At 33.3% G+C, this 26,639-nt stretch overlaps 4 protein-coding genes and 1 non-coding gene across 6 annotated transcripts; 3 read left to right on the forward strand and 2 right to left on the reverse strand.

The window, feature by feature from the left end:
• Positions 1-3,202: 3,202 nt before the first annotated feature.
• Positions 3,203-3,275, reverse strand: TRNAK-CUU (transfer RNA lysine (anticodon CUU)). Its single transcript has one exon. It is a non-coding gene; the product is annotated as a tRNA-Lys (tRNA).
• A 319-nt stretch (positions 3,276-3,594) lies between these two features.
• LOC102610279 (methylsterol monooxygenase 1-2-like) lies at positions 3,595-7,732 on the reverse strand. Of its 2 annotated transcripts, none has more exons than XM_025099315.2 (5): positions 7,151-7,732; positions 6,399-6,721; positions 4,228-4,390; positions 4,083-4,115; positions 3,595-3,957 (listed from the first exon to the last, which is right to left on the reverse strand). In XM_025099315.2, exons 1-5 carry the CDS (start codon positions 7,478-7,480, stop codon positions 3,889-3,891), a joined length of 918 nt encoding a protein of 305 aa, XP_024955083.2. In that variant the 5' UTR covers positions 7,481-7,732; the 3' UTR covers positions 3,595-3,888. The 2 variants fall into 2 exon arrangements, with proteins under 2 accessions (XP_024955083.2, XP_006477296.2); XM_006477233.4 differs by having other exon boundaries at positions 4,228-4,375; positions 7,151-7,730.
• A 6,677-nt stretch (positions 7,733-14,409) lies between these two features.
• Positions 14,410-16,956, forward strand: LOC102610894 (pentatricopeptide repeat-containing protein At4g22760). The gene is given in 4 exon segments (XM_052436504.1): positions 14,410-15,075; positions 15,078-15,635; positions 15,638-16,071; positions 16,074-16,956. Coding segments are annotated over 4 exon segments (1,215 nt in total). The 5' UTR covers positions 14,410-14,939; the 3' UTR covers positions 16,161-16,956.
• A 1,576-nt stretch (positions 16,957-18,532) lies between these two features.
• Positions 18,533-20,026, forward strand: LOC102611198 (uncharacterized protein At4g22758). The gene is made up of 3 exons (XM_015529689.3): positions 18,533-18,997; positions 19,167-19,380; positions 19,480-20,026. Exons 1-3 carry the CDS (start codon positions 18,686-18,688, stop codon positions 19,716-19,718), a joined length of 765 nt encoding a protein of 254 aa, XP_015385175.2. The 5' UTR covers positions 18,533-18,685; the 3' UTR covers positions 19,719-20,026.
• A 3,926-nt stretch (positions 20,027-23,952) lies between these two features.
• Positions 23,953-25,331, forward strand: LOC102611481 (uncharacterized). The gene is made up of 2 exons (XM_006477237.4): positions 23,953-24,467; positions 24,710-25,331. Exons 1-2 carry the CDS (start codon positions 24,062-24,064, stop codon positions 24,853-24,855), a joined length of 552 nt encoding a protein of 183 aa, XP_006477300.2. The 5' UTR covers positions 23,953-24,061; the 3' UTR covers positions 24,856-25,331.
• The last annotated feature ends 1,308 nt before the right edge of the window (positions 25,332-26,639 follow it).

The raw sequence follows: 26,639 nt of genomic DNA on the forward strand, positions 1-26,639 counted from the left end.
GCGGGTTTGTGAACGGGGGCCCCTATGATTACAAGTGTGATTATGCCACGTGGATGGCATGGCATGGATTAGAGAAGGAGGAGGGTGACATTGGGCAATTATGTCCTAAAAAAGAAGGCCATAAAGTCCAAGAAATAATGAGAAAGCTCATTAGCAATTTCCCCTCCTTTATGAAAAGTGAAAAAGAGGTTGGGCCAACCGGCCGAGCCACTGCCAATGAGCCTCTCTATAAGCGTTCAAAGCTGAAACTTGTTTTTGCAATTACACCACCAGCTTCCTGGTCCTGGCTTTCGATCAATCACATGATGGCTGGACCCACATTTTTGGTGAATTTCTGGTGTCATTTTTCCTCCCTTTTTTTCCCCTTGTTTCAAATTTTCCACCTGGAAATCACTTGTTAAAAAATAGATTGGATAATCAATGCCCATGATTCAAATCGTCTTTTACTCACAGTTGAATGTAATGGTCTTTCTATATTCTGATGGTTACTTTTTTGGGCCTTTTGAATGCCCCATGAGCATCACAATGGGCCCAATTTCCCTTGAACTGGGCCAGTGAAAATGATGGCCTATTTGAATCAGTAGATAAGAGTGCTTGATAAAAAAAAAAAAAAAAGTACTGGTACTCATTCCTTAGATTAATCTAAACCCCTTCTTCTGATCAGAGAACCTCTTAAGTTTTATGCAAAATGATTAACAGCCTTATCCGTGACATAACGGTGTAAAAATGACGGTAAAATCATATGGTGTGATAGTATTTATTGAAAAATAATACTAATTTCTTGTAATAGAAGGATGGTACCTTACTCGGTGATAATGAGGCTATTATTTTTTAGGGGCTTCTCGGTTCACTCTATATGAATTGATTTGGTCTAATTACAGACCCCAACTGTAATTATCCTCAATAGAAATTAAAAAAAAAAAAACTAAAACAAATTCTTTTTTTTTTTCCTGATTTGCACCCTTTATCACGGTAGCCACCACCACTTATCTTTCGTTACCACAACTCTATTATCAGCAATCATCACCAATTTAGAGCTGGCAAAATTTGACACACTCAATTATTCGATATGAACATGATATGAATAAACAGTATGAATCGTTAAATTTGACATAATTATTAAATGGGTCAGGTTCAGTCGACACGATTTTTTACCGTGTCGGGTTAGGGTTAAAGTTATTGACCCATTTACTTGTTTAATAACACAATTACATTTTTTATTCTAACATAATTTGTAAGTTCATGTCATTAAAACTCAAATATTGAATATAATTCTTTTTTTTTGTAAGGATAAAAATATATACAGTGTTTCATTTAGAAAATTTTACTTAGATTTAGAACTTCAATAGTATAAATGTGTAAAATGTTGATAAAAATGTATGTTTTATAATATTGATATATATAATATTATTTATATGTATATAATTAAAATTTCAATAGTGTGAATGTGTATTATTTTAGTAAAAATATATATTTTATGTTATCAATAAATTATATCTGTGTGTGTGTCTACACACGCGTGTAAATATTTTATATAAATTTTATTAAATATATAAATATTAAGTGAGGTATTGATTAATCCTTTATTTTTTTGTGTTTGGATCTCAATGTTATCACGATTATTGGATCGTATTTAGGTCATCTAAATTTAATACTGACACGAAATTGACATGACACAAACATCACATGGCGACCGGTTTTACCGGATCTAATCAGTAATCAGCGTGATCACAGCCACCACTCTTTCAAAGACGATAAAGAAACCTTGAAAATGCCAGTCAAAAAAAAAAAAAAAAAAATCCCGAATTCATCTTCGTTATTCCTCGCACTTGCTTCCCTTTGTTTTGCGCCTTGCTTTTTTACATAAGCCATTTTCCACCGCGCCTTGATCGAATCAGTCAAATCCCAATCTCATGATCCTACTCCCCATCACGAGCTGATAATCATGTACATGGCTTCTTGGTCGTCAATGGAGGTCTTCGAAAAACGAACTGTAGACTTTGTTTCCCCAAGACTTATCATGCAAAGAGTCTCATGTTCTCCGCAATAACGACTATCTCCTTGACCTACTTAACCCTATCTTCACTTCAATATTGCTTCAGACTTCAGTCATTTTATGCAGAACCAACGGAAAAGTTGACTTCATCTTCATCATCATCATCATCATAATAATAATAATAATAATAACAACAACCAACCAACCAAACCAGTCGCACAAACAATATTTGTATTTTTTATTTTTTTTAACGAGGACAATTCTGAAAATTTATGGAGTTAATTATAAAGTGAGGGCTGAGCTGACTGCTGATAGAAATAAATTGAGGGGTTAAATATACTCTTCCGTAAATAATTTAGTCCTAGGCAAGATTGGAGGAATTTAAGAATATATTAAAGATAATATCATTAACTAATATATATATATATATATATAATTACCACTTTTATGATAATTTAAAAAAATAAATATATATATTATAATATCATTTACTTATTATATAATTGATATAATACTACTCACGTGATTTAAAATTTTTCGCTTGAAAACAGCTCTTCTGCTAAAAAAACGAAATGTTTGAAATAAATTGTACAGGGATACCTTCTAAGTCCCAGCACTCAATGCGGTCATGGATCTCATCAAGAGTTGGACCATTGGCCCAACCCCTTCTCAGGCCTTTTAAAATCCCTTTGAAATTATTAGCCTCACTCTAAACAACTCTTAAAACCCTTTTCTCAGTTAACCCATTAAAGTACTTCAGCAAATAAGTAATCCAAGGATTCAGTTCGCAAGGCAGCCACGCCAATCGATGGATGATGGCATTGATTATTGGGCAATGCTTGCATAATTTTATGATGTTCATTGTTCAGTGTCGCAAACTGCCACACTATCTTTAGTTTATGCTATTATTTGAAGTATCCAAATACAATCAAGAGATCTGAATTTCATAGTCATTTTCCTTCTCATTAGGATTTGTTCTTTTTAAATTCAACTTGCTAGTTATCTTGTAGCACTGCTAGCCTTTTAATCTAAGTATGAAATAGCTCTCTCTCTCTCTCTGTGTTCGGTTTAATTTTTAATAAAGGTTAGAATTATAAAATAGGTAAAAGGGGTTAAAATAGATTTTGAAGGGCAGCCGATGGTCCAACTCTGTTATAAGTAATGTTTGAAATCCATCACTTCTCAAAGTCAGGAAAATAAAAATCACGCCCACCGTGGGGCTCGAACCCACGACCACAAGGTTAAGAGCCTTGCGCTCTACCGACTGAGCTAGACGGGCTGGTTGTTGCCGTTAACTGGCCAATATTTAGATCTTTATTCTGCTGGCATCCCATATCTCCCCCCAACAAAAAGATAAGTTTGTCATTTCATTGAAATCATCAAATCATTGATCAAAACATATAAGAAATTATAAAAACATATGGATCACAAGTTACAGCATTCTGAAATCATCCGTGGAAGTAGACGTTGACCATAAGGTTACCTAGCAAGAATTAATAACCTGCCGATTGATTAAACCAGTGCCAATGATACTTTTTGAGTTTTGAATGAAAACGTCATCAAGAAATGCCACTTAACTATTCTGATGCTAAAGAAAATGCTAGAACTCAGAAGATCATTACTGATCTAATAATATAAAGACAAGCCATAGTTCCAAATCACATACTCTTTGTAGACCTGGACATAATTTCAAAGACACGAGTTCTTAACACTGTTGAAACCCCTTCTAAAGCTACACGAAAACATTTGCTTAAGAACCTTAAGTTGAAACCTTCTACTTTACCAAAACAGCACGTTGTTGTCAACTTGAAATTAGATGTTTCCAGGACTTGTCACCGGTAGAAATATACCAGATGCATATTGTTCTGAGCAACACGTGTCCAGTCAGACGGTTACTCAGACTTAAGATTTTGGTACGAACCTCCATTTTGCTCACCACTACCTCTTAATTCCTCTTGCATCTGAATTGGATTACACAGGAGCAATTACACTCAGCTTTAATGCTCGAGAACAGAACTAAATTGTGAAGATGTGACTGAATACTTAAAAAAAAAGAAAAGGTAAAATACAGAGTGCAAGAGATTACCTTTCTAAGGAGCTTCTTTTGATAGCGATAGCCCTAATTGCGAAAAATTAAAAAGGCAAAAATAAGTTATCCCTGAATCATTATGTGCATTAAAATTTAAAACTCAATGAGTACATAATAAAATAACAAAGAGTTGGAAAAAAACCTTGTCAGTTCCATAAAGAAAATCACAATAGGTAAAGACAGAAGCAAAGTTGCTGTGGCTTTGCTCCCCAACATAATGGTGGTAATCATGATAATCTGCACCGCCGTAAAATGGAATATACTTTGTGAAACCCCAGGGGAAGTCATACCTGCAAAAGGAGAAACTAACTAGCACATGCTTTACATCTACAAAAATCAGCACGTAAAGACAAAAAAATATGGCTCTTTAATACTAAAACTGCCAGCTGTGAGAAGCCATCAAAGATAAAAACAGAAATCAGAGAAAATTTCCAAAAAAATACATAATTTCTCATTGCGATTCCACTCTCAACCATACAGTCAAACTAATAAAATCCAACGACTCAGAGCAATTATCAAATACAAATAGGTCATTCATATAAAAAATATGAATGCAGAAAATGTTGCTGTGAACATGCAACACCGTGCCTTCAGGCATTTTACCATATCCTCGAAAGTTTATCATCAATAATAACTCTCAACTTCCCCCTCTCCATGACGCTCATAACTACAATTTAAAGCAATCTTGTTCCTCGTCATTCTCTTCCCTATATTTCTTTAACTTGAAAATTTGGTGGTTGAAACTTAGAGTCCATCCATAACAGTTGCAATCTCAACTTCTCATCTACTCAAATATATAAATACTACAAAGTTTTGTCCTCGTTGTGAAAATATAAAAGCAATGCCATCAAAGTTTAAAGAAATTATTTTAATAGTAGTCTTAAATGAAAAACAAAAAATCCTCAAAAAGAATTATATCTACCCAGGCTAATTGCTTTCACCCGTACCAATTCCAGATTAAAATAAGATACCATCCATGCAATGCAATCTTCGTGGTTAGAATCTCTCAGATACCTTTATACATTTCAGTTTTATTCTATGCTCGACCAAAGGCCACGTAATTACTGAAGATTTCACTATGCACCATTAGCCTCTATTAAGTAACCTCTGATTATCTATTAAAAATAACTTCCTTTATTAAGTCATTCTGGCCAATAGTTTTGCCATATTTATAGGGTCATTGCCCATTCATTGGTGATTGGAACAACTTAGCCATGGAGCAGAAAACAATGCAGTAGAGGACTATTATTAAAGGGCATCAAACTAAACATGATACCCAAGAATCAAAATGTTAACGCACTTCAACAGAAAAAAGCATCCAACAAGCAACATACTACAGTAATAGCTTACAGTGTCTTGAAAATAATTCTTATGCAACAATTCATATATCGATGAATAAGCGGCGGATGCACCATGTGACCAGTACAACCCCCACTAGCTAAAAACAAAAAATTCTAAGAATAAAAGAAAAAATATTTAAGATTTCTAATTAGCCCCCATTAAATCTATTAAAATTGACTCTATAAATTTATAAATTCACAAAATTTAAACTTTAACATTTAGAATTATAAAAGCCCACACTATAATTAAAAATAATGACAGGTCATCACCGCAAACATTTTTCTATTCTTGAAAATACGTCGACAACAGTCATAAATGTATTAACAAGTATTTTATACATTCAAAGTTCTAGTTTTAAAATTTTACTAATATGTAATCTAGCCCCCGGTAAATTATTTTTCTAAATCCGCCACTGTCGATGATGCATAAAAGCCATGAGTTATATATATATGAGAAGGAAATCTTAGAAAGTACATTCATAAATAGAAGATACTAAATGGTATGCATGCCCGAGCCAAACAAAAAGAAAAAAAGGAAAAAGACATACATCTGTTTCGCTAATTTAAGAACTTGGAAACTGACTTAGGGATAGAAAAAGACAGAGCAGAATTGCAATAGTTACCAGATTCCCAAAAATTTCAGGATTTGGTCATATAGAAATGATAGATTGGAGCAATTTTGTATACTAATTAATGGTAACTTACTGCCAAAGCAAAATACAATTAAGAGAATAACAAGAAGATGACAGTAATGTTGAAAAGGAAAAGGCACAAAGTCTACAAACGAAAGGTAAGCCACTGTAAAAGATCTTTGAACCCCCCTACTTTTACAATGAATTCCACCAGAAAGGATAAATGGAGTGAAAGAAATTCTAAAGTTGACATCATTTAGTAAAAAATAAACTAAAGCAGAAAAGGACAGTGATAATTTCTTTCTTTTTTTTTTATTTAGAAAAAAGGACAGCATGCATACCCGCTGTGAGTATCAATTGCCTCAATCTGCCGCAAAGCAATCCACAACCAGAATGTGATCATGTGCCCAGGAGCCATTGCAGGACCAAGAAAGGATGGAATCCCAAGGATCAAAATCTCAGCCCAATGTGCATATGGTGCAGCAAATCCAATGGGAGCGGTGTATTCATGATGAACGCGGTGAATTTTCTCATAACCCCATTTACAATGGAGAAATCTGTGAATCCAGTAATTGGTATAGTCCTCTACCATGAAATAAACTACCAATTGTGCAAGAATCTCCCACCCTGACGGCAGCGGCAACCCAGTCCGAATCCCAACCATCTGGGATCATCAAAGCAAACCCATATTACATTTTGTACAAACTCCTAAAAAAGTAGTAAAATGATAGCAATAATTTAACTATTTAACCGCGAATAAGCTAGAAGACATCAAATACCCAGAAACGCAAAATAAAGGAAGCACCATCTTAGAAATTCAAAATATGAAATTCCAATAAGTTACAGAAACCAGAAATCTGATTACTAAAAATCAACATTTGAGTATCATAACAATTTCAGCTGCTTCAATTGCAGAAAAACAGAACCATGCATGTATCCTTACAGAACTCATCAAATCGCATCAATTAAGCAATTCAATAAATTAACCGGATATGCAAAGCTAAAAAGCCGAAAACACCCTCCACAATGCAAATGTAAAAACCAAAAAACACATTCCACAATCTTGGAGAATTTGAGTGAAAAATGAAAAGACCTGAACGGAAGGGAAAGAAACGAGTTGAAGAGGGCCCACAACGAGAAAGAACATGCGCATAACATCCTTGTAGCAGCGAACCATCTCGGAGAAAGAGAGCCTAACTTTCGGCTGAATCTTGTACTTATCGAAACTATCAGATCGCAGCGATTCAATAACGACAAAGGGCAGCGGCGCAACAGAAAACACCAAAAACAGAAACAGAATGTTGTGGCAGTACAGGAAGTAATCCGATTTGTTCGCCGAGTAATTGTACCATAACGTCTCCGCGAACGTCAGGTTCCGTCCAAGCGCTGCGGCCGCGTCTTCGATGGTAGAGTACGGCAGCATTTTAGTCCGAGCAGCGAAGATCGGAGTCTGGTGGCGCGTCGAGGAGAGCGAGAATTGATTAGGATGGGGGCTGGGGGAGGGTGAGGAGGAGGAGCTGCGGCCTTTTTTTTTTTGTTTGTGTGCGGTTTTGCGATGCGCTGGCAGAGGGGGGGTCTGTAGTTTGTGTTTGTTAAAATTATGCGGGAATTTTGAAACCACGCCCCCGTTTTAGTATTGTGGCACCCTGCCGTGAACTGTGTCGTTTGTTGTTGCTCTCTTCCTGCCGTTATTTATATCTTGAATTTTCGTTTAACATTTGTTTTTTCTTTTTTTATATAAATTGCAGCCCACTCATTAAAATTAAAATGAAAAAAAAAAAGTGTTTTATTTAGTATGAATAACTTTTCAAGTTATACATGGTTCGGCCCTTGTATGAGTGGTTAGAACTGTTACTCTCCAAGTTGGAGGACAATAGTTTAAATCTCCACAAACTTAATGTATATTTTCTTCCTTAATTATAATGTATAATTGAGTGAAGATAATATTTTTTTTTACCCAAATATGAGTGGAGTATGTATTTTTTGAATATTAATAAAGATTAAAAATCTGGACAAAGCTCCATAAGTATAGTGAGGGTTGAAAAATCTGGATATAAGTTGGTCTCAGTAATAACTTAATTTATAAATATCAGTTATAATATCATCTAATATGAGTTATATTTGAGTAATAGTATCACGTAATAAAAAAAATTCAATACATACTAATACTAATATATAATATAAATTGAAGATTTCAGAATTTCACATGCCATCGTCACGTGACGGGTCACGCATTGTTGATTTTCATTTTTTTTAAATATGGATAGTTAAATTTAAGAGCATGTAAAATAAAAGAGTAATGATACAGCCACAAACTCTTGTACAAACTTATTTTGTACAAACTGATGTGGCATGATAAGATTGGTTGAATTAAATATCACTTGACCCACATGATTTGTTTTTATTAATTTATATTTTCATTCAACCAATGAATTAATGCCACGTCAGTTTGTACAAAATAAATTTATACAAGAGTTTGTGGCTGTATCATTACTCAAAATAAAATGTTGATAAACACTAGATTCACTGTCAGTGTATGGGAGTGAGACTGTGCTTAGTTAGATGTAGTCAAAGAGTCAAAGGAGCGGGCCGCAAACGTGGTCGTCCAGTGACGCGAGTGGGTTTGCCTGCTGGCTAAGAGAGCAGCGCGTGCATTACACATGCTGATTTTTGGCATCCCCATTTGTAGACGTGGAATCAATTTCGTCCTGTTCTTCCGCGCGTCAGGACATGCATGTCGACTACATCTGCTTGTGACTTGTGCGCGATATTCATATCATCAAATACTCCCCAAACACGTTAAATATTAAAATACGGTAATTATTAGATCATTAACGTATTTATGTAATTTATTTTTATTTTATTATTATTATTTATTGGGTTGCAGTTTTAAATTCTGGCATGGAGAGAGATAAGGTGGGGCTTGGATTTCAATAATTGTGGACACGGCAGCGAGCGGAGAACGAAAAATATGTAAAATGTAATTCACACGACGTTTGCCTTCAGTTGGTTTAGTGCCACAAACTCTTCTTTCAATAAATATAAGAGCTAAGTATCTGACTCCATGTATTCAAAAAAGGCCAAAAAAAAAAAAAAGTAACCGACTAAGCCTTATTTTTGAGATTGAATAGGGATAATAAATATAGAACGTTTCAGATTGAGGTATTGTAATTTTTAAGTTATAGTTGTTATGAAAAAAAAATAATTATGAAATAAAAGTTAATAATATATATCAAATGTAAATTTTAAATAATAATTTTAATAAAATTATTAAAGATATAATAAATTTTTTTATTATATAAATAAAAAATTATATTAATATAATTTTTAAAATATAACCGTTAATATTTATCAAATAATTTAATTTAATCTCAATTTCAAACGCACCCATAATTCCATCAGAAATTGAAATACAACGTAAAACATCAATGTGAAAATTGGAGAAAAATAAAGCGTAGTGTCGTAGTGATGATTGAGCATGAAGTGAAAAGCATTTTATGTGGGATTTGGATTTGGGACTGGAAACGAGCAAAGGCGGAAGGCATCAACTTTTGAAAAGCCCCATCATTATCATTACTGCTGCGGACAAAATGTGACAAAAAGAGATATTGCGTACAGTGGCCTATGGCCCACGGACAGGGAGGATCAAAGTACTATCAAGGTCTTAGTGTTTATTTAGTATGACTTATTTAAGAGTTACAAGGACTTATTTAATGTATAAATATTTTTAAAAAATTTTTATAGTGTTTGGTTATTTTTTTAGTAGAATTTTTTTAGCTTAAATAAATTAATTTATCTCTACTAACAAAAGTCTAAAATTTAAATTTTTGAGAGTAGAGATTATAAAACTTTTCTAAAAATATATAATATAAAAAATATCACATAGTTTAATGGTTTAAAAGTGTATTTTTTATTAATAATCAAATACCCAATAACTTTTTATCTAAAAATTTTATTGGTATAAATTCTACTATTATAAATTTTATTGTTATAAATTTTATTCAATAAATTGTAACAAACGGAGTCTTAGACTTGGTTGATGATGGGGTTGATTTTTAATAATTGTGACATGCATCATGTCACATGATTAAAGTGAATGGGTTATGACTCAAAAAGAGAAGATTTTTTTGTTTGTACCAGGGATTTGATTTATCCTGTACATATGCTGACCAATGAGGTTTCTTCTTTTCCGCTGCATTCTGTGTTTCCTTTTTGAGTACTCAAAAGATCCACATATATCGATGCTGTTTGATATATGTGTTCCGCATCATAGGAAATGCATATCATAAAAAGCTTACTTTTAGTTTTTTTTTTTTAAATACCAGAAATTCATCAAAAATACTTTTACATATGTTTGATGCCAAAGCATATATATATATATATAGGGTCTAGTTATATTAGAACTGTTTTAAGATATTATACTGTTTTATAACCATACGATTAAAATTATAACGAATCTTTTATTATTTATCACTTTATGTGTGTGGTTATAATTTATGTTCCACTTTACAACAACTCCAAGATGTATATATATATAATTTTTCTTTAAATAAGATATCATCACTTTATTAAAATAAGAATGTCATTAAAATATAGAAAAAGACAAATTTCACATTTTATGAATTCATTTTCAAAATGAATACATCTTGAAAATACAAAAGATTTCAAAATTCATTACATGTGTATTCACCTCATTTTCAACCAACAAACTACATAGTGATATCCGTTTAAAAGGTAATAAAAATTGTCAAATCAAGAAAAACTAGCAAAATCATTTTTTCTATTTAAGACATATGCTATTCATTCACAATTTTTGATAACAATACGAGACTCTCATCTCTGGCTTTCTTTATTTTCTTAATAAATTTTATCACTAGTCTAACATCTAACTTGCGTGTCCAAATAATTATTACATTGACGTCTCGGATCAAAAAGATGGAAAGAGACATGGAGAATCCAAAGATAAGTGAATACACTTGATGGAAGGCTGAGCTCCATTCACTGTGTATTTAATTCATTCATCTAAAATTCATGAAATTGTCTTTACTTAATCTAATCAGTCAATGACTTTTTTTGTAAAAGAGAAAATCCAATTGTGAAGAAGAAAAAGGGCAAGAGAGATTTTACGATGCGATGTGATGTGATGTGATGTGTTAAAAGAGATAAGTCACAGCAGCAAAAAGGAAACCAGAAGCATGACAAGTTAATTATCATTTGGCCCTTGTTAATTTCTTTTCATCATTGTCCATTTCGCCTTGTTACTTTCACTTTGACTCATCAACTCAATCATTGTTTCGAAGTAAAATTAATAGCCACCAGTATATGCTCTCGTACTAATCTTGAGCACATCATGTTACATGGATCCACTAATCACCGAACATTATTTGCATTAATCCGACGTCTTTCTCTTCTTATTTTATTAGTTAATAATAATAATAATAATTACAAGTTCTTTTGATTCCTACAATATCTAAACCAATGCCCCATTGGCTTAGTGAAAGCATTCTTGCACTCATAGGTCATGTTTGGTTTAAAGAAAGGGAAGGAGAGGAAAAGAGTGGAATGGATGGGAAGAGAGAAGAAAAGAATGAAGGAGAATAGTGAAATTAAATTTCATTATTTGGTTAAACAAAAAATCTGATTGGGAAATAAATTACAAATTTATCATTGGCCTTAATTACCTATATTAGTAATGAAATATAATTTAATATTAATACCAAACTTTTTTAATGTCAAAAAGTCCTAAAACAATTCAAGATTTACATTTAATATAAAATATAAAATAATTTAATATACTAAACTATTTAATATAATTTAATATAAATAAAAGGCGGTCAACAGCTGTGGTCAACAGAAGTCAATGGCGGTCAACGGTGGTCGGTGACTTTCCGGAGAAATTCCATCAGCTTCTAGCGATGGTCTGAGGGTCCGGCGAATTTCTAGCGAAGGCCTGACAGGTTTCTGGCGACGATCCAGTGATGATTCGGCGGGGTTCTGGCGACAGTTAATTTATATTTCTATATTTTCAAAATAAATAAATAAATAAGTTTGTTTATTTTATTAAGTTTCTTAAATCATTCATTAAATTTAATTAATATAAAATTATTTATAATATCAAATTGATAAAATAAAATTATAAATAATAATGATTAATGGCATTAAACAAGTTAAATGTTGAAGGGCAATTTTGAAAATTTTAGTTTTTAACATAAGAAGAATTTAAATTATTTACTTCTTGGTGTGGAATTCAAATTATATATTATAATGGATATTAAATTCTTATATATTTTGTGTAATCAAACAATGAAAATAAAAATAGAATTTGAATTACTTTTCTCTCTTCCAATCTCTCCTCCTAAGTTCTAACTAAACATTATCATAATATATGAAAGTAAGGATTCGAATCTTCATAAAAATATTATAAAAATTAGTTGAGTAGACACTTTTTGATTGTCGAGGAGAAAAATCTGAATAGATTTTCAGAAGATTAATGTACATGAGTTTCAATAATATATAATCTAATTACAAATATTAATTGTTACAGTTATAATCCAACAAAAAGCAGATGCTTCAAAGACGTGGCATGCGCTTATTTTAATCTGGTAAAAGGACTGAATGGACTTACGGTGGAAGTGAAAATTGATACGTATCAAAAATTTAATCATATGGTGGACCAGCGAAAGCTATATTGCATCAGACTTTTGAACTTTGAGGCTGACTGGCCGATGATTGGCCCCCACCAAAATTCATAAGCCTGATCAGTGGTAATGACGATGATGTTATGAGTACAAATGATTTGATGCGTGGTTTACGGTGTAGAAAAAAGTAGCCCACCTTATCTTGTGTTTGTCGTATAATTACTGGACATCATATGAATGAAAGTGTGAGTTGGCTGTCACCGGCATGCGTAGTGAAAGATTGAAATTGCAATTGAAGCGAATCAATTGCTATGGCCTCCCATTGCAGGTTAAAGAAGTTGGATTCAGAGTTGAAGAAAATGAGAGCACTTGATTCAATGTTTTTTAAAAACCAAATTCAGGCTAGGTAAAATGGTAAATTGTTGAATGTAAGGCTAAGGTGATTATTCATCATTACAATGTATGATGAGCAATGAGTATTATCTGCGGTTTACATTTGAGAGTGTGATACACTAATCAAATGATAATTAATTCATATTTCAATGAACGGTTGTCGCGATACCTATATTAAGAGAAATTAGTTATTATTTATAAAGTAATGCACGTAACTCTCATGTGTAATGGATAAGACAATGAGAATCTTATTTCATTTTCTTTGTCAATTATCCTATAATTATGTGGAGGAAAAAAGAAGAAGAAGAAATGAAGCATATCATTCTTTGGTCAAGTGGTGGGCACCTCTTTACATAATTCCTGAAGCATGAGTGTTTAAGTTATATTATGTGCTTTGTGAACGTTGATTTTCTTTGAAATATTTAAAACTCTATTTTACAGTTAAATGTTTAGATTTTACTAACACAGAGATACTTTTGGAGATTTCAAAAAAATTTCTAATTGTATGTAAGTAAAATGAGTGGTTATGTGGCTTCCTTCTCGCCCTTTTGTGTAAACACACCCGACCTAAAAAAAAACATAAAAAAATTCACAATATTTATTGGAAAAACAAATCAAAAGTGGAAAAGAAGAAGGGCAACAATACAAATGCGGTTGGTGGATTTATTATTATCATCATCACCCACAACATAAATATCGAATTCTAAAAGCCATCCATATGTATTAATAGCATAAATAGAGTGTTAAGTAGGGTGGGCTAAAAGAGTCAATCCAGTCCCACAGAATTTTGGTAAGCCCTTTACATAACGGCCTTGATAAGGGCTTAAGCAAAATTTATAAATTAGAATTAAAAAAAAAAACTTAAACTCTTAATTCATAAATTAATAATAATTCAAGAAATATAAAATTAGAATACTAAACTTTTTTTAAGCGTTAATTAGTTAAGAGGTTACTTAAATAAGAGATTCAAGTATTAAAAAAAAATTAAATCCCTAAGTTTTTGTTCGCATCATTTTCTTTATTTATTATTTTATTTTAAGGTATTTATTTTTTTCAATTCATTATTGATTACAACAACTTATTGATCATTAATTTATTTTAAGTTTATAATAATTTTTTTAAAAAATGAAAGCTCAAGCCCCACGAGGCCCGCAGTGGCCCAGCCCAGGCTCGGCCTTATGCTTCCTCTACCCCTATATTGCCATCCCCGGTGCCAAGCCCGGCAGGAAGCATGACGGGCCAAGTTATTTGCAGGCCCATGTTCCAGGTTATTTGGTTCCCGCCAAATCGTGCGCAACGGTTAATGCAAGGCACATAGAGCTTAGCTGATAGTTCATGATTGGAACACTGCAAGAACCATCCAAAATCACCAACCAGAATCCATATGCTGGCCGGAAAATTGACATCCTTATGGAACAATACCCTAACTATCAACCCAGCAAAATAAATTCATGCTTGAACCCCTCTTGATTCGTCAAATTATTGTCTCAACTAACAGCTTTTCCACGGCTATTGCTCAATACGTCCTACAAATCCTTTACCATTTGCGCCAAACTGATGCCTTCCCATGGAGCTGCACGATTGGATTCTTTTCTCTACACGGCCAGTTCAATAAAGCATTTTCTCTTTGTATTCAACAGCAAAGACTCGGACTTTGTCCCCGCAACTTTGCTGTTTCTTCTGCCCTCCATGCGTGTGCTCGGGGTTTGTATAAAATATGTGGAGTTTTAATTCATTCCCAGGTTTAATAAGTAGGGATTTTTTGGGTGTGTTTATGTAAAAGCTGCTATTGTGGATTTGTATTCCTAGTTGGATGATGTGAAGACTGCCCGAAATGTATTTGATAAAACAATGGAGAAAAATGCGGTTTCTTGGAATTCAACAGGGCGTTTGACATCTGGGAACCTAGCTGAGGGATGGAAGGTGTTCAGTGAAACGCCGAGGAAGGACGTTATATCTTGGAATTCGATTCTATCGGGGTATACTAAAATGGAAATGTAGAGGAGGCATTGTCTTTGTTTAACTGGATGCCCGAGAGAAACTTTGCCTCTTGAAATGCCATGATTAGTGGCTATGTGGATAATGGGGACTTGGCATCAACAAGAAAGATTTTTGATGTGATGCCCTAGAAAAACAGTGTTTCTTGGATTACAGTGATTGGTGGGTACTCAAAATGTGGAGATGTTGCAGCAGCTCGTGAATTGTTTGATCAATTGGGTGATAAGGATTTGCTTTTTTTAATGCTATGATAACTTGTTATGCTCAGAGTAGCTGAACTCTTAGAGGCCCCTCAATTGTTTAAAGCAGAAATAAAAGTTCAGCCGGATAAGTTGACTTTGGTGAGTGTTATATCTGCTTGTTCACAGCAAGGGGATATAAGATTTGGGTCATGGATTGAGTCATATATGGATAAACTTGGAATTGAAATCGACAATCATCTGGCTACACCTTTCATTGATTTGTACGCCAAATGTGGGGCTATTGACGAGGCATATGAGCAGTTTCACAGTTTGAGAAAGAAGTATTTTGTTGCTTATACTGCAATGATATAGGATGTGGCATAAACGGCAAGGCCGTTGATGCTGTCAAGTTGTTTGAAGCAATGGTGGATAGCCAAATTCACACTAATCCGGCGACATATATTGAGCTATTAACGGCTTTTAACCGTGCTGGTGTGGTTGAAGAGGGTTACAAGTGCTTTAGCTCCGTGAAGGACCATGGTCTTTTTCCTTCATCCTATCAGTATGGAATCATGGTTGATCTTTTGGGCAGGGCAGGAAGATTAGAAGAAGCTTACAAACAAATAAAGAGCATGCCAATGCAGTCACATGTTGAGAAGTGGGGAGCTCTGCTTCCCGCCTCCAGGTTACATAACAATATTGAGTACGGTGATATTGCCGATCATCATTGCTTTATGTTGGAGACTGATGCAACTGCTTACCGTTCCCTGCTTGCCAACATTTATGCTTCAGCAGAGAGGTGGGAAGGGATGATGCTTGGAGATTGAGAAAGCACATGGAAGAGAATAAATTGGTCAAGATACCAGGATGTAGTTGGATGGAACTCACTTGAATCTTCCATTAATCAGACATTTCCTATAAAGTTTAGAGACCACAGAAGTCTCTACATTGGGGTTGACAACTCAGATATTGCTCATCCTGGATTCTCCCTTGGTTTTATATGGAGAGTTTGTCATGCTCGTTTGTTTCAATTTTTAATCCTCTGTCAAGGAGGATAATTCTAACAACTTGGAGGACTGTTGAGTGAATACACATTTCCTCTTTTCCTGTGGACTCTGGTGGTTGTATCATTCATGAAATCTGGTGAGGAAGGAAATACCATTTGGACCATCTTCCGCATGGAAGCACAGTGCCATTTGAAGATCTGTCTCAAGCATGGAGGTTCTTCATAATGACCCCAGTACAACTATTCTTGAAAAGAATTGTTTTTTTTTTTTAATTTCCTTGATTCATTGTCTACACAAGGTGCATGTACATCTGCTTTGTTCAACAAATAATTCGTTTTAACTGAGTACTTTGTTCCATTCCAAGATGTCTTCTTCTGGAAACTTGTCAGCTCCCAAGATTAAAGTTTAGAGGTATTTGGTGACTTAATTGTGAGAATGACTATTGCTCGCTCCTACCGTACTAATGTAAAACTCGGAGGTGTCAGCAACAGAAAAGGGGGAGTTAAATATTTTCAATGTGGAGGATTCTACCAAATAACACTACGTTGTATACACACACACACACACACACACACACTTTACTTGTATTCTTTTTAAATAAACCCTTTGCTTGTATTCAGATTGCCTAACAATACATCTTCCACCGGTCTGACTGTCACAGTTGGTGCCAATCAATTTTAATTTCTTCCATTTTTATATTTATTTTATTTCTTCCTCTCGTTTGCTTTCTTGTGTTTGACTATAACTCTATGAGGGCCATTGGTTGCTTTGCTTCTCAAATCAAATGTGCCTGCCACCTGCAAGAATTAGTAAGTGAAAGCTTTCGAGTTTCAACTTTCAACGCACGTGAAATTGATATACGCATCACCTCGTGTATGTCTATTCAATTAGAGCATGCTTAGTGATTTAAGTTCGAGAATGACTTTGCTCAACCTCAGATATATTATTGCTTTCAAAAGAATCATGACGATCATAATTCTTATTTATTATTTTAAATGACACCCGCTTTGTATTTAAGGGAAAAATCATTGACTTGCTAGCAATTTTATCTTGCTATTTAAAAACTTCCATATTTTCAATCAAAGATGGATACAGCTATGGTGAATTTATGAGGAACCAATGAGACGATTCCACGTAGAAATCGATTAGATTCGCACGTATATATGAAAATGAAAGGTAATTTATGCTGCGTTTACTTTTTGGATTGGATTGAGAATCCTGAAGAGTGGAAATCCTTGGATTAGGAGTGTGGAGTGGGAAAAATGGATAGTTTTGTGCTACCTCCCGACACCAACCTTCCTTAACAATGTCAATGAGGTCGCAATCAAGTTTATAATTGTAAAATGCAAAAATGGGGGTCCTAACGAACGATCGGGCGTAAAATCATTTTGTGAAAACGAAAACTCACAATCACTAATTGATGATACGTTGTCTCAGACACAAAGTTTTTTAAGCATATTATTTTTACTCTGGTCAAAATCTTAAATGCACTTGTTACTCTATTAAGAGTTTTGATACATTAACAAATTATTAGCTGTGGAGGTAAAAATATTAATAAAAACTTAATTCTAAACATTTTTTTAAAGGTATAACGTAACCGTAACTCTTAAAAATAAGTTATCTATCTATAACTTAGAAAAGTAAACTAAAACAATTTAATCATAAAAATTAAAGGTGTTTATTCAACTTGAAAGACTAAATTGAGACTTCAAATTTCCTTTAAGAATCAAATTTAAGATTTTCCCCGTAACTAAAGAAATTAAATCTCTCCTGTCGACAAATTCACTCACGCGACACATCACACAATATGAACTTAATTAGGCAACATATACAAGCACACATACCTTGGTTTGGTTGGTTTCAATCTTTCCTTTTTTTTTTTAAACTATAATCAGGTTATAATTGAAAATATAGTATTTACCGTTCATCAAACAAACATTTGACACGTGGAGGGTTCCTTTGAAATTGAAGGATCGCTGGGACCCATTTTCCAAATTACTTTACTGGTTTGCCCGTGTCTACGCTGCTATATAAGAATAAATGCTTACGATAATAAATAAAATACTAAAATAATTGTCACAATTAATAGTACGTCAGGAACCTTCCGACGCTACTTTCAAACCAAATAAATAAATATTTTTTTTAAATATAAAAATTATTAATAAATTTTTAAGGAAAAAATGAAGTGACGCAACACAACGACACACAGCAGTTGCTTAACGCATATAAATTGCCCGACTTTGAAGCAAAACAAAAGAATCAACTAACTTTCCAACTTCCAATTGCTTCCTTTTTTTTTTCCTCTTCTCTTGAACTCGAAGTCCTATTTCTTGTTTGTACCCTCAAAACACCAAATCGAACGGCGCCGTACTTTGAAAATAAGAACACACTCGGGCACATAAACCGTCACATGCCGCAGAGCAAACTTCGGCGAGGCGTGCCGGCCAGGGGCAGCCGGAGATCAAGGCCGCTGCATGCGCACCAGTCTCCGTCACCGAGACGGCGGGGACCTTTGAAGAAGTCCAGGCCTACTAAGATGTTAAAGCGATGCTCTTCAGAGCCGAGTCTTTGGATTGGTAAAAGCCACCGAGGTGACGCTGACGGAGACGATCACAACAGAACGATCAGCTTTGGGAATGAAACTGAGGAAGTTTTGTTCAGACCACAGACTTGTACATCGTCTCCGTCCCTAATGGCTCTCTCTCCCCCGAGTGGCCCTGAGGTACAGAGCCAGTCAACTTTAAAGTTATCAATTTTTGACGTTTCAAAATTTGGTCTTTCTGATTTAATGATTAATATCCATGGGTTTGATACAAGTGTGTAATGTTGAAAGACCCAATTGGCAAAAATTGCTCTGCTTAGTGTTTAAATTGGTGGGTGGGCGCATGCAGATGCAGGGATATAAGAAGGATGCAAAAGTGGTGGTTAATGTGACAGTTGAAGGAAGTCCAGGTCCTATAAGGACGATGGTCAAATTGGGTTCAAGTGTTGATGATACAATTAAGATTGTTGTAGATAAGTATAATGAAGAAGGCAGGACCCCTAAGCTTCGCAAGCATCCAGCGTCATCATTTGAGTTGCATCACTCTCATTTCAGCCTTCAAAGTAAGCAATATTGATTCGTGCACATTACCAAATTGAGTTTTGAGTTTGAAGTTTAGCTAGTATGTTGAATGATAAATTTTATTTTGGTTGGATACGTAGGCTTAGATAAGTCGGAGTTAATTGGAGATGCCGGTAGCAGAAGCTTCTATCTTCGAAGGAGCGGCAGTAATTGCAGTAGCAATGGATCTCTGTTTTCAACCAATTCAGAAATTGTTCCTGCAAACATGGGCTCACCTCCCCCATCTCCATTTTTACTCTCAACTTTCATTGCCAGGAAATTCGGTAAAATTGTTAGAAGAGTGCACAAGCTTTGGAAGGTCGTGATTTGTATGCGATGATGGTTGATGGTGATCCAAACACCACCATTATTCTTTAATGGTTTCCTTCTTGGAGTAACAGAACTATTTTTTTTTTTCTTTCATGTTACTGCTACAAAAAGAATCCCCATTTCTCTCCGTCAATTGTTTGTAAAGTACATCTGTCTTGTATAAGTTGTAAATCCTACCTCATAAATTCTTGATTCTTCTTTACAATTACCATTTTGAAACATTAATGGATGCCTTCATTTCTTACCCCTTTACTTGGTAAGGTGAAGGTGTGTTTGTAACTAGCGCTTGCCAATTTTTATTATACAACCTGTTATATCTATCTTGTGTCATATGTTGTTTAATTCCTGTTACTTCATTGTTCCTGTAAAGCATTTAATTTGTGTAACTGAATCAAATAACTCGAGGTATAACCAGTCGGTGATTGCATCAAATGTTGGATGTTATGCTAATAATAAGTTCAATATCATCAAAGAGGATGGGGTGGCCAGGGGCGTCTAATATTGCGGAGAAATTAAAAATAAAAGGCCGTTTTGAATATGTTAAAATGATTTTTAAAACCTTAAGAAAATTATACATCCCCATAATAGTGAGACATCAGCTACACAGCGCAACCGCTATGTTTTTTAGTTATTGATGACAATGTTTTCGTTATTGATAATAACTTTTTCGCTGTGTATACAATTTATATATATTCTTTTAGAACATATGTTGTAGAAATTTATTACATATAATGATATTATAATTAGGTCAGTGCTACGTTACGTTAATCGTAACGTACGTCACACACAGCAACAGTAGTGGGTCTCACCACGGGTACTGTTACTGTGTGTGGATGTACGTTACGATTAACGTAACGTAGAGGGCTCCTTATAATTATTATTATCATGAAAAAATTGTTGTGTTACCATTAATAAAAAATTTGTCAAGACAACATTAAATTAGTGGCGGATACACGGTGTCTCTAATGCACAGTTGCATAAGACCTTGTACTTGAAACATTAAAATTTTTAAAATACATCAGAAATATCATGTCATTCGTATAATAAGTAAATACATGTTCATTTATTTTAAAAATCAATATATAAGTCATTAAAATCAACTGTGGATATCAATTACCCCTAATTTACCATAGAATTTCTCCCCAAACACATTCCTGTTGTGTCCAACTTCTAGGGACAGATCTTACGAGAGTGCTTTGACAAATGTGAAATGGAATTAGTTATTTTGTTAGAAACAAATTAAGAATATTCTCCTTTCATACTGGGTCGGCAAGTTTTACGCGGAAAGATGGTCGGTTTGCAGAAAATCAAGTCAAAAGCTTTTTGGAGGGTCTTTTTTACAAAGCAGAAAGAGTTAGGAGCTTCCAATGTCTTTCATACATCTGTGTGGGTGGGCTTCCTAACACATTTTAACAGCTCTCGCTCTCGTGCAGAGACGAGTGCAGCCAACACAACACCACCTTTTAGAGCCGCCGCACTCACATGATGCTGAAAGGGGAAAGCACTATCCCTCCTCTAACTAGATGCTTTTTTTTTTCCTTATATATGGAGCATGGACGGACACATAAGCAATTCTTTTGGCAATATTCTAATAATTGTACCCATCACCGATCAAACATCAAACATTGCCTATACATGGAAGTTTTTAGACAGCAGCCCATTAACTTCGTCCTTAGCCTTTTGAGTTGGCCTACAATACATTGACTGACATTGTATTGGCTGTATTGCATTATGTTGGGTCACATTGCATTGCATCAAATTTTAATGCAATCCACAATGTTATGTTCCACAATGTTATGTTTGGTATGGTATGAATTATATTTTATATAAAAATAATTTTTATTTTAATATTTGAATTAATATTATCTAAATTTATTTATATTTCATCATTACTTATATAATTTTTATTAGATCAATAATCTATATTTATTAATTAAAATAAATGTTTCTCGTCACAACATGCCATCACAAGTGACCATATACATTTTGGTGTCTTTTGAACTGTATTGTTATACTATTAGAATTCTTGTCATCAGAGCGATGCAATGGTATAGTCACGACTCACGGTAGATCTACGGTCAAAGTTTTAGTTTTACAATATTTTAAAACTATTACCACGTATATGTAATATTGTCTCATGTTATACGGTTGCAAAATGCACCCATTTAAGTTAATGGAGTTTGTAATTTTTTTAATTTTATCTTAATTCTCATTTTTTTTTCACAAATGAGAATTATAATTAATAACTCACACACTCATTTAAGCTCAAACCCAAGACCCAAGACCTTAGCAAGGCGGCTTCTAGCCATGGGAGCTAAACTTGGCTTTATATATATATATATATATTTTCCTTTGGACCGACTATGTTTCTATTTTCTGCCGCTAGAATTGGAAAAAACGCTGCCGTACTCTAAAGCAATATGCGTAAACCCTCATGAAAAGGCAACGAGGGGCGTGAATCCATTGGCCTTCTGACAACGCAGCATGAATTCCGCAGATTACTTTCACGTTTAAGACTTTAGTTTATATCAAAACCAAATATTCCAATAAACTTTTCATTATTAATTCCATACGTGCGTCTTAATTTCTCCGCGCAGGTGCTTTTTGTTTCTTTACGTGCAGTCGACTCTTTTTATTTTTAGTTTTAGAAGGTTTAAATTAAATAAGTGTCTGGAGACATTTGTTTTCATGTCCTTCAAAGTCACTTTAGTATGCCTTAAAAGTCAAGTTCTCATGTTCAATTTTTTTTTTTTTTGGGGGGGGTAAAGAAAACTTTCAATTTCAAGTTTTTAGCTTAGCTCTTATTTCTCAAACTCATTTACAAGCTCTAGTCTCAATTCACATTTTACTGTGGGATCATGTTGCGACTGGTCTTTTAACAGTATTATTTAGACTTTAACTATGAGCTTAAGCAGTTTTATTTTGCAACGAAGAATTAATTCTCTATATTTGATGACAACTTTGCAATGTAAAATGAGTGAGATTTTTAACAAATTATCCATCTCCATCTCCTTTTGGCGGAAAAGAAAGGTAGATGATTCTAAAATAGGCACAAGAACTTTTGAAACTCAGTACAAGACTTATCAAAACTTAATTATTGAAATACAAAACATTTAATTAATATTTATGTGACAGAGATGGGAGTTCGGAAAATAACACAACCGCAAAGCCAAAATAATTGATTCGAAAATTTAAACCGACTGTCCAATAGAAACGGAAAGATGTCATGCAATTTCCCGGCCCCTTCATATGTTTTTACGTCGTCTTAGAAAAAGTCTAGTGTTAGAATAATGTAAAATTTTTATCTCAAGTGACGTTAGACGTATATATCATTGATTGACATGTATTATGTGTTTAATTTATTGATTTTTATTAGCTATTATTAATGTGTCAAATTTATAATATTTAATAATAATTAAATAACCCATCAAATAATATGTCACTTGATTGTCGAATATGTATCCCCATTATATATAAGTGCAATACTACTACTCACTTTCTCATCATCAGTGTAAAATTTGTTAAATGCATTAATCTAAATTCAGTTAACAATAAGTTCACGATATCCGGAACATCATTGTTAATTATTAGCAATTATGAACCTGGTATATCTAGAGTAAATTCGCACGTATAATTTGTTTACATTAATTATTCCACGTTTGGTTCTATCAAACAGTCGTGCATCTAATAAATTACTTTAAAACTCTTTTATTTTGTATTGATATTACAATTATTTTTTTTAATTAAAGGAGGAATTGAGTTCTCATATTGCAATATGAGAGCAGCAGCTCACCGTTCGGACGTTTGGCCGACTGGCAATTGCCCCACAACTGTAATTGAACTTGAAAGGAGTATCAGTATCCACATTGAACCAATAAAGTGTTGGTTCTACTGGCAATGGAGTCCCCTTAAGTGGTTTAATTGGCTTTGCTCCCGAGTTCGAGTCGCAGGAAAGTCGCATTTGTTGGGAGAACATGTGCCTTTCGGTTCGAACGGAAACTTCTAATCTAAATTTTAGTACGGAATTAAAGGTGTCTCCCACAGTTGGGGCCCTCCCCAAGATACCTCGTGGTTAAGACAAAAAAAAAAAGAAAAAAGTATCCACATTGAATAGACATTCATGCATATGCAATTAATCCAAAATCCCAAGGGCAATTGCATTCGCTGCCTCTTTCCTAGAAATTTCGTGCTACCTTCCCATCATGAAAAAAGGTCCAAAACCATTGCAATCATAGCATAACGTATCCTCAACTTACCCAAATATTATGTCGCCTCTCCACTCTCTCCTACATATATGTCGTCTCTTAGCTTCTTTTATATTTTAAACCCCTAAAAAAAAAAGGAAAAACTACAATGAATTCTCTGATGCAGATTAAGCAGAGACGGAATTACAATACGGCCGGCAAGGTTTCTACCGGCAGCGAGAGGTCTTCACAGACTTATCCACCAGAAAGACACACTAATCTAGTTCGCCGACGAGGAGGCATTCTCTCGGTCCCCGGCAAATTGAAGCCACTGGGGAGGATTAATGGTGCAACAAGTGCCACTGCCGCCACCCAGAAGCTCACAAAGCTATTGCTGAATGTGAATATTGAGAGAAGCTTAGGGCCTGTGAAGGTGGTGATTAAGCCGGATAACACAGTGAGTGATTTGATCGAGGCGGCGGTTGAGATTTACGTAAAGGAGAAACGAAGGCCATTTTTGAAAGAGACTGATCCTAGGTTCTTTGCTCTTCATTACTCGCAGTTCAGTCTGAAGAGTAAGTTTTTTCAATCTATATATTATGCATAATTATGCGCCCACGCGCGCACACGTATGTGACACATGTAGAAATGCCTCTTATTTATTTATAAAGATACTAATTAGTCTATTTAATAATTAACAGTAAAGTTTTAGACTTTAGTTATACGCTTGATTCTCCTTTGTCTCAGTCCTCACTAATTAATCACTTAGTTATTATATTAATATTATTATAAATTTTATTTGTGGTGGTGGGTGCAGGTTTGAAGGCAGATGAAAAGTTGATTAACTTGGGGTCTAGAAATTTCTTTATGTGTTCAAAGCCTTGCACCTCTGTTAATTCTTCATGCTCCGAAAAGGCAATTACGCCATTTCCATTAATAAAGTTCATGGAATTCTTACTATAATCCCTTGCCATTAACTCCGTCTGCATAGCTAGCTAGTTTCTATGAAGTATTCTCTATGTGCTGCCTTCAATTAACCAACAATCATTTTTCTTCGGTTCATTACACATGCAGTTGGTGTTAAATATTGTCTACAGTTTTGGGATGTTATTGGATAATATGAACAGAGTAATATTACTCTTGGACTTGGCATTAACTAATCTAATAATCTGTCACGCGTTTAGTGATGTTTGATTTAGTTTTAATTAAGTCATGATTTAGTTTAATTATCTACAATTCACATAAGATAACTAAGCCATAGAGTGATTGTAGAATAAGAGAATCCTTTAATTTAAGAATGTAAGAGACAAATTAAAAGATTAATGAAAAAAAAAGACGCAAAATTCAGTTTTACACCAGATTTAAGTGACAAGTAATTGAACCCGGTCATGAAAGTAAGTAACAGGTCTAATTATTCACCCAATGGATAAATATCCAGTTTAGATTAAAATCTTCCCTTAATTTGAGCTCTTTTAAAATTTTTAAAAATCTTTCGTCATGTATCTCGATTTTTTTTTATTTTTTATATTTATTAACTACCAATCATTACTTAAATTTTTGTTAAATATAAGATCAGATCATGAGAGAATTGAGAATAAAATTATAATTGTTTATGCCTGCCAAACAAAATAGAAATAACTTGCAATTATTTATAGAATTTAATTTTAAGCAGGTTCAAATCTTCAAAAGAAAGGGAGATAAAAAAATGATTTTTAATTTTGCCCACCCCTATATTCTTGAAATAAAAAAATATGTAATATTTATAGAATGATTAGATTATTTTTTTTTTTGAGCAATTTAAAATATCTAAGTAAATTAATTATATTCTTTCACTGATTGATGAGTGATGCATCATTTGAAATAAGAACTAATATTATGTTTATTACTGGAGTGAAAGTGAGAAGTGTGAATTTATTTTACTCCAGTATTTACTTACATATTTTAAGAGAGTAAAAATTCCACTATGTGAGCTCCACCCATTTTGGGAGTGAAAAATGAGATTTCCACTTCCATCCCACTCCCACAGCTTCCTCTCTTACGCTTCTTTTTATTAAATTTAATATAATTATTTTTTAAAAAATAAAAAAATAAAATCATATTTATTTGAATAATATTACTACATTCTTTTATAAATTACATTTATTAAAAATAATAATTTTAAACTTATTTAAATATAATATTATTATATTTATTTAAATATAATATTATTATATTTATTTAATATTAATAATTAAAAATAACAAATAATATCATATTTATTTGAATAATATTACCACATTATTTTATAAATTACATTGATTTAAAATAATAATAAAATTATTTAAATATAATAAAAATATATTTATTTAAAAATAATAGTATTATATTTATTTAATATTAATAATTAAAAATAAAAAATAATTTATTCCAAGAAAATATTAATTTTGTACTATATTATTAGTAATAATATTTGATTTGTGTTGCTCTTATCAATAATTTTTAATTTACATAATTAAGGATATTAATATTTATTATTAATTTATAAATATAATAAAATAAATAATTTATTTTTAAATATATTTTTATTAATTTTATAATTAAAACTATAATTATTTAAATAAAGATAAAACTGTAATTTAAAATTATTTACTTCTAATCTAAGACAAAGTAAATATATAAATTAGATTGTGATTGTGATTCTATACTCTTGTTTCAATATAAGTAAATAATTTACTTACATTCCACACTCTTAATTTCAAGATTCTCAC

This window comes from Citrus sinensis, chromosome 3, assembly GCF_022201045.2.
Source record: "Citrus sinensis cultivar Valencia sweet orange chromosome 3, DVS_A1.0, whole genome shotgun sequence".
NCBI lineage: Eukaryota > Viridiplantae > Streptophyta > Magnoliopsida > Sapindales > Rutaceae > Citrus > Citrus sinensis.

Bases quoted from the DNA above. Each gene is read 5' to 3' on its own strand.
- LOC102611481 (XM_006477237.4), top strand. From the start codon at position 24,062: ATGAATTCTCTGATGCAGATTAAGCAGAGACGGAATTACAATACGGCC. The intron at 24,468-24,709 runs GTAAGTTTTTTC...TGGTGGGTGCAG, and splicing joins CTCGCAGTTCAGTCTGAAGA to GTTTGAAGGCAGATGAAAAG.
- LOC102610279 (XM_025099315.2), bottom strand. From the start codon at position 7,480: ATGCTGCCGTACTCTACCATCGAAGACGCGGCCGCAGCGCTTGGACGG. The intron at 6,722-7,150 runs GTCTTTTCATTT...TGATGATCCCAG, and splicing joins TTTCTTTCCCTTCCGTTCAG to ATGGTTGGGATTCGGACTGG. The intron at 4,391-6,398 runs GTATGCATGCTG...TGTGCTAGTTAG, and splicing joins GCAATTGATACTCACAGCGG to TTTCTCCTTTTGCAGGTATG.
- LOC102611198 (XM_015529689.3), top strand. From the start codon at position 18,686: ATGCCGCAGAGCAAACTTCGGCGAGGCGTGCCGGCCAGGGGCAGCCGG. The intron at 18,998-19,166 runs GTACAGAGCCAG...GGGCGCATGCAG, and splicing joins CTCCCCCGAGTGGCCCTGAG to ATGCAGGGATATAAGAAGGA. The intron at 19,381-19,479 runs GTAAGCAATATT...TTGGATACGTAG, and splicing joins CTCTCATTTCAGCCTTCAAA to GCTTAGATAAGTCGGAGTTA.